The sequence below is a fragment of the Puntigrus tetrazona genome, chromosome 7 (genome assembly GCF_018831695.1).
Source record: "Puntigrus tetrazona isolate hp1 chromosome 7, ASM1883169v1, whole genome shotgun sequence".
NCBI lineage: Eukaryota > Metazoa > Chordata > Actinopteri > Cypriniformes > Cyprinidae > Puntigrus > Puntigrus tetrazona.
In genome coordinates this window covers 21,927,387-21,938,941 of record NC_056705.1, presented here as the reverse complement: position 1 = coordinate 21,938,941, position 11,555 = coordinate 21,927,387, and the positions used below count along the sequence as shown (strand labels likewise).

Genomic DNA, 11,555 nt, shown 5'->3' with positions numbered 1-11,555 from the left:
TTCAGCAAACTCGAAGTATGAAAAAGTTGAGCTTTTAACAAATGAAAACAATTCAAAGTGCCATAGCCTTTATTGCCTCGTTAAGAACTGTGACGGTTCAAACTTCACAAACTTTTGTTTTATGCCTTTAAAAAAGAGAACTTTTAAAGTTGAACGAAAAAAGCAGCAGTCGTCACATCAACAAGGTAGGTATATGACAGAAGTCAGGGAGGCCACGTGTTATAGTTTAACTCAAGTAGAAATGAAAATGGTAGCGTCCATCAATCCTGCACCTGTTTGGCAGGTAAGTGTCAGAGTTTGCTAGAGTTTTTGGAGAGCTTGTCCACATCTGTACCACTGAGAGGAGACAGGTGGCTATACTTGGGTGTGATGTTCATTTGGACAGTTATTGAATATGGATCCCGACCAACGATTCGATGCAGGTTTACACTGTCCCGCTGGAGCTCTTCAAGACTTCTCTCAGTTTTCACCACACCGCCGCTCTCTCCAGTAGAGTCTACTTTTTCCGGGTAAAGAGCGTCCCCTATGCATTAACGAGAAACCTCGTGTTGAAAAAGCAGCGATACTTAGCGGAAATGTTTATTGATTTATTACTTGGCATAATTACCTGGTAAAATGCTTGCAAAGCAGTCAGGTGCCACCATGTGAATTGGCAGCCACTGTTCGCAACCCTCCAAAGACCTCTGCCAGGCAAAGCGATGGAGATCTCTGAGAGATGGGAACCGGCACATTCGTCCAAGGTCATAGTACTGAGGAGGAGCGATCCAGATGTCTTTTGATTTATAGCTGTGTAGCACCTCAGACGGACTGGACCACTACGGAACAAGGCAATGAGTATTTCTCAACTTACAATTCTGTCGTCATTTGCTCACCCTCGGGTTGCTTCAAACCAGTATGAATTTGTTCTGCTGAACACAAAGGAAGATTATTTTGAAGGGTTTGTAAGCAGGCTGTTTTGGGTCACCGCTGCCTTCCATAGTACACAGTTGTACTATGGAAATCAATGATAACCAAAAAAAAAAAATTCCTTTTTGTTTGGCAGAACAAAAAAACTCAGGTTTGAAACTACTTGAGGGTGAGTGGTGAATTTTCATTTTTGGGACCATTTCTTTAAGCATCATTTGTACTAGTTGGAATAAGACTGAGTTACTTAAACTACTGTAAAATGTCACGTGACGTTGAGTCGCCTGGTTGGCCAATGAGCGCCCGCCTCATGAACTAATGAGCTCCGAGAAGCCAGCGCTAGCTGGACACAAATTGCTCGCGAATGCGTAAAATGCTCAAACGCCTTTAAGTAATGTGGTTTTATAACTCCACATAAGACTGTCCAACGTGCTGATAACTGTTCAAAACGCACCTTAAAATGAACTATTTCCTTCTCGTCGTGAAGCGTGTGTGGCGTGTCGCGCAGACAGCAGATGTAAAAGGCGGTGTCGTAGCGCCTCTGTTTGCCGTATAAGCCTACGGGGGTCAGCCAGTTACCCCACTCGTGTAGAGCCCAGATGTTGGGCAGACACTGCAGCTCCTTGCACATCTTAATAAAATTGGCCGAGTCCCCGATAACCAGAGACCTCCACTTTGACAGCACGTCTCTGTCCCACGGTCCGCTCAGTGTAGTCAGGGTTGGCTCGGGGTCACCGTCCCGAGCATCGTCCGTACGCACCCGAATCCCGCTTTCCTCGTGTTTGGGGACCGCCAGGAGCACACCGGACTCCTCAAACGTCTCTCTCACCGCACAAATCCTGAAAGCCACGTCTCCGGGGATCGGTGATCCCAGTCGCGCTCTGTTTGTGGCAAAAATGGGCGGCCTGGCCTCGGCCGGCTGCCTCACGACCCCGACGCCGTAGTTGGGCGCTTTCGTGAAGGACTGAAAGACTTCCTGCCACTCGCTGGAGAAGTCGGACGCGTCTGCCAGCCCCCCGGGAAACACATAGGCATTGGGCATGAAGCCGCTCCTGCCGCTCCGTTTCAAAAGCAACACTTGATAATCAAAGACGGATCTGTGCGCCTGGTCAGAAACTTTCTCCAGACCTGTTCTGAGAGGGTCCGCGCTCTGAGCGCGTCTCAGGCCGGCCGCCAGGATCACCGTCGCCGCCTCCCTCCAGTGTTTCAGCGCTGTGTTCATCTTGTCCCTCTCTCACATGCTCACAGTTACTCCAGCGCCCTGCCTTTAACTTTCGACTTCGGTCAACTAATCGTGACACTGCGTGAAGGACTGCGCGGAGAAAACAATAGCGAGTTTGGTGATTGGCGCCATCTACGGCAAGGGATGAACGCTTGTTTTTCATAGCTTTGCCGCATAAAATTTGTCTCCTTGAAGAAATGTATGCTAAAATAATTGAAATGTATATGCAGTGGTCACAAACAAAGCAAGTCTATCCCAATAAGCACTGAGAAAAGTAAAAGGTCATATATCACATGAGAAGTCTGGCAGTTAAAAACGACCAGTCCAACTTTAATAGCCATTGATTGAAATGAAAATGCATATTAAAGAGCTGAAATATGTAATTTATTATTTATGCATCTAAGCATTTCTAAGGTAAAGGGTGTTAGAGGTAGAGGTGAAAGAGTAATAATTCTCCCATATAGAGAAAATAAATAGATTTTTAATCCCAGAACCCCATTGTTGCACTACAAGTTTAATAGGTCACTTAAAGATACTTACATTACTACAATTCTTAATCTGCTGTGTATTTATGAGTCTATTCATACACTGGATCGTCCTAAAGTCATTGTTTGAAAACACCTGTTTAGCATTCAAGGAAAAATCATTTTACTTTGGATCATTTCTTTACAATTCATAAATGTCGGTTCAATGAACTTGAAAAAATAACCTTGCTATTCTGTACAACAATCTTGCTTATAACAACACACAATTATAAGTTAGATAAACTGGAAGTGTATGAAATTACAGACGTTCGTGGAAGTGTTGTGTCATTCTTTAAAATAAAAACGTATCCGTGTGAACCAGGAAAAATGGCTGGTCAGGCATAAAAAAAATAATAAAATAACAAATAAAAAAATCTGTCCATGTTCCCTTTAAGGATCCATTATCCACGTTTCCATGGATCAGTCTGTGGTCCACGCTGGTTATTATATCTGTGAGATCTGTCACTCAGTCTTTTCGGGTGGAACGACTTCCAGCAGCAGCTGAAGGTGCATGGTGATTGGCCCTGGAAAAGTTAAGGTTCGGCTTTAAGGATTTGGTGTCGTACGTAGGAAGAGATGCTTATTAAGAGAACCTCACTTAGTTTATTTGTCTGAATAACAGATTCTATCTTTGAAAATGATCAATTTATTAGAAACATACATTTTGCTCAGTGGAATAAATCCAAATGTGTAATTTCCAGCTACTTACTCATGATGCGGCGAATCCAGTTGAATTTGTAGTAAATGAAGGGTACGTATAAGAGAAGACCACCGACTATGAACACTGTGCAGTACAGGTATTCCCACTCAGGCTTGTCTATGATGGGAGCAAGGACCAGGTAACAGGACACAATCACCACCAGAACAGGGATGATTATCGGCACCTGAGGGAGACAAAAACAAACATTTTTACGCCAGGGAGCCATTTTACAACAAATGACCTGCTATTAAACTTGATTTATTACTTGACTTATTCAAAAAAAATCTATTCTTTTAAAGATGCATTTTTATTGTAGCTTCTTCTTGAAAGTTGCCTTTTGCACCACCGGAATATTATTGAGTCGCTTCATGAATAGCTTTTAACGTTCGTAATTTTGAACATTTGGAGCAAAGCATCTGCCAAACGATTACATATAAATGCCAACGCTGTGCGAAATGCACGATATTTTTAATTCATCCACATGATGAGGTGTCACTCTAACCTTGACAGGTCTCTGAAGCTCCTTTCTAGTGAATCGCATAACAATGAGCGCAAGACATGTGAGCCCATAGAAAACCCACTGAGCAAAACTGAAGTAATTGATCAGAGTGTTTATATCTGCAGGCATGATGTAGATGATCGACAGGATACCCTGCAAATCACATGCAAGAATAAATAAACATTCACGAAGCTTAAAAATTGTGGCATACATTTGATGTAATGGTGTTAAGAGTGTATTATTACGTGAGACTTACATTAAACATTAGAGCTGGAGAAGGCGTGTAGCGTCTCACACTAATGTATGACATGATCCTAACCATATGGCCTTCTCGTCCTGCCACGAATGTCAACCTAACATATAAAAACAGACACAACAAACGGTGAGAGTCCACTTTCAGCAATTTTCCTGTGTGCAAATGACTATAAAACAGCTGAACGCCCTAACCTGCCTGCAGTGAAACAGCTCCCGTTGGCTGCACCAAAAGTGGAAAACACCACAAACAAAGGCACAATCCATGATAACGGGTACAGCACTCTGTCTCCAAAGGTCTGCAAAGTAACCAATGGTTTAGTAAAATACAACTCAAGCATCATATTACATAAAAAAGTGAACTGATAACTAATAACTGAAAACATAAACTGACAACCAATGAATTTTCAAAATGACAGTTGTTTATGATTAGTATAAAGGTTTCAAAAATACATTTTTAGAAACTGCGCTTGCAAAATAAATTATTTGCCTTTTTGCTATGTACAAAACAATTCAATGTATTTTTAATGTATTGAAGTATGCACAGCTAGGAATATATATATATATATATATATATATATATATATATATATATATATATATATATATATATATAATTTTTAGGTTTTTTTTGGTTGCGTGAACTAGTAATATTTACATTTGAAAGAGTGCTTTGTGAAGCTTTGAAACCTTTATGAATTATTTGTTTAGAACTAGTGATTTGGGCAGAGTATCAAAATGCCAGTCATGTGATTTCAGTAGCAGAGGCTGTTTCATAACCTTTTGAAATTTCAATGGTTCCCTGCTAAGGGTCCATGAAACAGTGTCTGTATGGTTTTGACCTGATCCCAGACCAACTTCATACATTTCATACATTTTTAGACGTTATTATGATACATTTGTATAATGGGAAAAGTCGCTGTTATTAATCTCTTATTGGCCTGATTAATCAAGAGCTCCAAAAACAACACAGTTAGAACAAATTAATTATTTCATACATGACATTATTAATAATACATTTGAAACCTGTTTGTAACAGGTCTTTTGCATGTACGATCTAACTTTCCAGTGCGTTCACAAGGTTCTGACCAGCAGGTGTCCCCAGAATGTGGCATTTGGAGCATTTCAAGCATTTCTAAACAGTGAATAATTATGAGAGGCAATGGCATCATTTGATTCAAAACTTCAAAAAGCTTTGTTTCTCTCATTAATAACCATGACAGTGACTGCATTCAAAATGTCACACTTTGCTAATATACATGCTAGTGAAAAATAAATATACTTAAATGTATTTGAAACATTTATTTCATGCTAAGCGTACAAATATATTGTAATATATATGTACTTAATAATATGTCCTGCAAATGTACTTTTAGTTTGCTAAACTGGTACACTTACAGTCTAAATCGGATGAACTAGTTTTGTGCTTAATGCACTTTAGTTTAGGGACAATTACAGTTGTGCTTATTCAAAAGAAATAATCAGAGCATGATTATAATGCACACTCACCACAGCAACAGCAGGAGACTGCAGCAGTTCAGTAGGGGTCATGACACTGAAATATGCAATGTTGACAAATATATAGCACACAGTTACCAGAGGAATCCCAATCATTATTGCCAGGGGAAGATTTCTGTTCAAAAAAAGAGAGAGAACAATACAATAAGGCTTCTTGGATAACACTAAAGCACATAAGGGAAACTTACACGCACATGTACAGATTTAGAAAAATAGAATTAAAATTCCAAGTTTAATTTCACTCTGACCTGTACGGATTTTTCAGCTCTTCTGTTATGAAGTTAAGCTGATTCCTATGAAAACGACAAAAGGACTTTTTAAATGAATTGCCATAGTTGACTGAAGCTGACTTCTGGTCTTGTGCAGGCTTCTCTCAGAACATTAAAGCCCTGGATTGAGAATGATCTGGTGAAAGTCCAGGCAACTAAAAAAAGATTCTACTGTACTGAGGTTTCGAAAAACATTCAATTCCTTTTTTCCCCCCATTTTAGCACATATCTCACATGTGCTGCAAATCCACTCTGATCAGATGTCGCTTTAACATGGAAATCATCAGATTGTGTTAATGATTGCCTGGGCTAAAAAGCACACTCGGAAGAAATGGTATGTGTATTAAACGTTTCAAAATGATGAACACCACTGCTTAACGTTATATGATTTCATCAATAATTTACCATCCATCATAAGCCCATAGTCCGTTGTAAAATGCAAGGCCAATTGCTCCAAATGATGTTGTTGCGCCTGCAAATGGGTCTCTGAGATTCTGTGTATTGCCTAAAAAACAATTATAACAATAAAAAGATACATTTTATTGATCTTTCATTGAACATTTACCGAGGTCACCTTATCTAAACACATCTACGGTAATCGCTGGCCATAGTCTACGATGAGTCACGGCGTAATAAAAAAAAATCTTTATCTGTATCAAAATGTATTTGACCTCAGTCCGTTTAAATGAATAATACAATGCTAATGTTTGTTTTAGTGTCAGGTGTCAATAAAAATTAATATCACATAAGAGTCACAAAGACACAAGAGATAACAGATCACTGAGATAGCTAGAAGAGGTACCTTGAGCCAGCAGAACGATGCCTGAAACCACGATGATGACAATAATCAAGAGTTTGGCCGCTGTGAAGAAGTTCTGGACTCTGTAGGCCAGCTTCACACTCAGGCAGTTGACGACTGTAATTATTACTGATGGAGAGAACAGACAACAGTTGAGTCCAGAATAAAGTCATTTGGAAATAAAAAGAGCTTAGACCTGTACATACCGATACAAGCTGCAGCCAGGCACTTGGTGACCACTTGAGGAGGAGTGCACCCTGGGTAAAAAGGTGTTGAGGCGTATTCGGCACAACTCAGGGCAATGATGGCAAATGACGAAGGCTTTAACACGATGATCGTGGTCCAGGAATATAGGTATGCAAACACCGGCCCAAACCCCTCCATCAGGTACGGATACTCTCCACCAGACTTCATGATCATTGTACCTAGTTCGGCATAGCAGAGGGCCCCTGCACACGCATGCACATGCAAACCTCTTAGTTTCTCAGCGTTCAAGTTGAGGTCAATGAGTGCGTTACCAAAAGGTCTTCTGCAGGCAGAGTCAGTATTAATCTAAAGAGGATTTCGGTGTCTTGTGAATTTTCCTGAACATTATGTGACTTAAAACGACCGACTGAGGGTTTCTGAGTGAGTGAACATATCTGATTAACCTCCTTGACTTTGACCAACTATAATCTCACCAGAAAGTGCAGGATAAAATTTAGATTTGGATTTGGAACGCATAATGCAGTAAAACAACAGCTGCGAGGATGGCGCAGAAAAAAGGTTCAGTGCACTACTATTGTTTAAAGCATCCGGCATAACGGTCTTGCTTAATTATAATTTTATAATATACTATTGAACAGAAGTGTATTTGAAAATGAACTTAAATACATGCTGTAAAAATACTGTTCATTGTTTCTGCTATCGAATCCACTAACTATTGTTAATTAAGTGAATATTATCGTAAAGTGTTAGCAATAAAATATGGCACCAATTAATAAAACAGCAACCTTTGGACATGACGTTATCCTGTATTAGAAAAGATCGCATTTTGATTTAAGAAACAGTGAATCTTATTGTTACACCATATGGTGAGATTATCAAACAGCCAAAACAAATATGACACAAAGCATGACTGCATGATTAATCGCCTCCATTTATCTTTGTTATGAGGGTATATCAGGCTTGTGTGCAACATTACAGATAATGTGCTGTGTGTATACTGACCCATGGTAGCCAGCACTCCACAGGCCGCCCACACACACAGACACGGACCCACTGCTCCAGTCCCCTCCAGAACCGCTTTGGGAGAAATGAAGATCCCCGAGCCGATCATTGTTCCCACTATCAGGCAGATGCCACTAAAAAGACCCACCTGAGATATTCAAGTTAAAGGGTACTGGTTTCAATGAAAACGTGCAGTAACTTCATTACTGTGATAATACAATTAGGGAGGTATGGCATATATCGATTTTATATTTTGATATTAATAACTGTATTATTTATAAAGCGAATTTAAGCATCCCCTGTTACACTCGCTATGAGGAATACAACAAGTGGAGTGATACAAAATGTTCAATATTATGTATGTATAAACAGAGGCAGCATCGTAAATATATATAGCAGTATATACCAAGAATTGAACTGGTTATCAACAATAACAAATATTAATACAACATATCAACAACACTGAAGCTGCCTGTTTTTTTCTGAATATAAGCTAATGCTATATGTAGTAATATGGCCTTCCATGTCCTTATACATGCAGGTTCACATATATATATAGTCAAACTTTTCATTAGTGGGAGTCTCAAAAGAACACAGAGGCAGACGGGTCAGGAAGGGGAGGGATTACACCGCAGTGATGGTGACAGGCACTGCCAGGTTGACCCACAGTTAAACCCTTCACACACGTATGCACCCTATCTGGATAGAAACCAGTGATAACGCTACATTCTTTCCATTCTTACGTGTGCTCACAATGAGTAAGTTACTCTTTTATACTCACATTTTTTTGCAGAACTGCTGCTTTTGGCCGATCGGCCTTTTTGGCATCCAAAACCCCTGAGACGCTCCCATTGTGAGGGTTCGTCTTTTTCAGATCTTCATCCATCGTTCACGGGATCAACAGTTCAGTCTTAATTTTATGCCGTCTGACTGAATAAACACAGACAAAAATATAGTACACTTTTTTTACTATAAACAGTATTACACGTATTGCAACCAACTGGGAAAAAAGTTAATAAATAAAAAAGGAGAAGAAAACAACCAAGCCTGAACCTGATCTAAAAGACAAGGAGAAACACTTTTATCCTTTGTTTTGATGTCTTTGGCTTGTGGAGCTCATCACGTCAGACTGCTTCAAGCTAACTAAAGGCCAAGTTAAAGGTTAAAGACATTATAGTGTTTTAGTCGTTGCTAATGCAGGTGAGGTGTTATGGGCTCTCTGACAGATATGTTTATTCATACACAATAGTATCTGCTTCACATGCACTCAATCAATTTGTCTCCTAGCAACTACAGCACAATAGCCAAAGGTTCAGTTTATACTACAGTCAAGAAGCGCTGAGTAGAATCCCCAAAATAATAAACAATAGAGAATATATAATATTACAATTATGCAATGCAAACTCAGTAAAAGAGCTCACATACATTTTTTGTTAATTAAGCTTAAAAATCAGTTTATTGTGCATCAGGTACGTTGCTAATCAAGTCATTTTATAGACTCTCTCATTTTACACAGATAGGAAACTATGAAACATGCTGAAAATAAAAAGCATGAATAAATTAAATAGGATTTGGCTATTGACATGGAGACAGATGCATTCATTCAGCCATTATCTTAATGGTCGATTACGTAGCCCTATAAATGCTCCTACATACCTTAAAGATTTACAGTATAAACAAACACAAATCAATACGTCAGTTAAAATGACCGTTTCCTTATTGTCAAACGTCCATCGTGCTTGTAAAGACAAGTTTCACAACATACAAGAACTATCACATTATCAGCAACTTCGCTACAGTATTTCAGGTACTGAATATTTTGTAAATGCGTTTTTTTCAGGTGCAGTTAGCAAGACAAACTATAGGTTTACTCAAGCTTACTTTCAGTGCCACCAGTTCCACCGTCACATGACAATCTTGTTTAACTTGAGGCATGAGGCGAAAGACAAACCTGCAATGCAATCAGTTTTTCCAGCAGATATCCCAAGTTTTGATCCATTTCCAAATTCACGTGTTTAATAACCAGCAAAAGTGGGTGGGACTTTCGATGTTCAGTCATTCTCCAGGCTGACCGTGATTGAAGCAAACACGTGATAAGAAGGAGGAGAGGGACCAGGATTGGCTAGAGGTGAGCAGGCTCTGACCAACACAATACTCCTTTGAAAGAGACACTTGATATGGTTTGCTTGGAAAGAGGGGGTGACAGCATAAAGCCAAGGACAGAACAGAACAGAACTTCTCAGATCAAAGACTCCCAAGCCAGTGCTCAAATACGTGCTTGCCTGCAAATGATTAAAGCAGTGCGAGCCTCGTGATCTCCAGGAGCTTCTCTGACTGATGTATTCATCTCTGCCGGCTCTTCATTTTATTTCTAGAGTTCAAAAACTGGCCACACAGAGCTCCAAAGAAAACCAGGCATTAAATAGCTTGCTGGTGAATTACTGTTATACATAAAAATACTTGATATGAACTTAAAAAAGTACTTTCTGATCTCACTTTTGCTGGCGCTTTTCAGCATTTATTAATCAAGCTTAATGTATTATTGATCATTGTTCATTCATATTTGTTGGTACTACATTTTGCAAATTGAATTCCTAATGTTTTTGTATATGTAGAAATGAACATAAATTATAAATATGGTACTGTTGTTTACTGTTCATAACAGCTAATACATAACATATTACCACACATGTTTACGTATTGTTGCATGCACAGTAATTACAACGCAGCTCTAACTTGCTGTTACTATGTAACTATTCCAGCTTTTACTATATTGTTATTAACACATTACAACCAGAAACAGTCATTTTCACTCACCATTCCTTATACACTTTGCACTTTAACTATTTATAATACCAGAGAGAGACCGACAAGTGAGGTTCAGAAATGTTTCACTCAGATCTCTCCAAAATATTCAAAATTGAATTTCTCTTTCCATAGCTGTCATTTGGCTTCATCTGAGACTGAAACAAACAGCACCGCCGCTTTCATTACCATTCTGTTAAACATGAAATATCCTTAACATACATTTGCCTGAACAGAGGTTTATAATAGATATTAAGCAAAGTGAAATTGTCAGTGGCTGAAAGCACCATTGTGCTCATACTTCTATTTGGTTTTTTGGAATAGTTATTCATCGAGGACCTTTGCAAGTCATGCAAGGCTGTCGTATTCACCACAGCATATATATAAAACTACATGATTCCTTACCTTTAGATGAGCTTCACTTCTTATCCCAAACTCAGATCTGAATCTCCAAGCGATAACAGCAGAGATTACAAACACGCACACACACACACACACACACACACACACACACACACACACACACACTCTAGTTGGCATCTGAACAGCTAACAATTAACCCAACTTTGTCACAGATTGCTTGCTGTACACATCCCTCTTTCCCTCACAACACAGAGGAACATCTCAGAGGGTCTCCATTTACAGAGACAATAATTAACATTAAACGTTTTTACTTGCCAAACTATTCCACGTTTTCAATAAATGTAAGCATTTGAGCTACATTAAAGCATTTGGTTTAAAATGTATATTCTGCAAATGTTTATTGTTTTCATCAAGTGACCCACGCCCATGTTTTATTTAGTTTCAGAACGTGGTTCAAGTTAAAATTGCCGGAAAGATTTTACAAAAATTAAT

The 11,555-nt window shown here is 39.1% G+C and overlaps 2 protein-coding genes across 4 annotated transcripts; both read right to left on the bottom strand.

The window, feature by feature from the left end:
• Positions 1–51: 51 nt before the first annotated feature.
• On the bottom strand, positions 52–2,215 carry nudt19 (nudix (nucleoside diphosphate linked moiety X)-type motif 19). Its single transcript, XM_043245067.1, has 3 exons — positions 1,358–2,215; positions 608–815; positions 52–523 (listed from the first exon to the last, which is right to left on the bottom strand). The coding sequence occupies exons 1-3, from the start codon at positions 2,123–2,125 to the stop codon at positions 291–293; spliced, it is 1,209 nt and encodes a 402-aa protein (XP_043101002.1). The 5' UTR covers positions 2,126–2,215; the 3' UTR covers positions 52–290.
• A 371-nt stretch (positions 2,216–2,586) lies between these two features.
• On the bottom strand, positions 2,587–11,182 carry slc7a9 (solute carrier family 7 member 9). 3 transcript variants are annotated; one of them, XM_043245066.1, is made up of 13 exons: positions 11,106–11,182; positions 8,677–8,825; positions 7,896–8,043; positions 6,893–7,135; positions 6,690–6,815; positions 6,293–6,392; positions 5,867–5,911; positions 5,610–5,733; positions 4,296–4,399; positions 4,105–4,201; positions 3,852–4,001; positions 3,359–3,533; positions 2,587–3,173 (listed from the first exon to the last, which is right to left on the bottom strand). In XM_043245066.1, the coding sequence occupies exons 2-13, from the start codon at positions 8,779–8,781 to the stop codon at positions 3,112–3,114; spliced, it is 1,479 nt and encodes a 492-aa protein (XP_043101001.1). In that variant the 5' UTR covers positions 8,782–8,825; positions 11,106–11,182; the 3' UTR covers positions 2,587–3,111. The 3 variants fall into 3 exon arrangements, with proteins under 3 accessions (XP_043101001.1, XP_043101000.1, XP_043100999.1); XM_043245065.1 differs by lacking the exon at positions 11,106–11,182 and adding an exon at positions 9,847–11,009; XM_043245064.1 differs by lacking the exon at positions 11,106–11,182 and adding an exon at positions 9,777–11,007.
• Between the last annotated feature and the right edge of the window lie 373 nt (positions 11,183–11,555).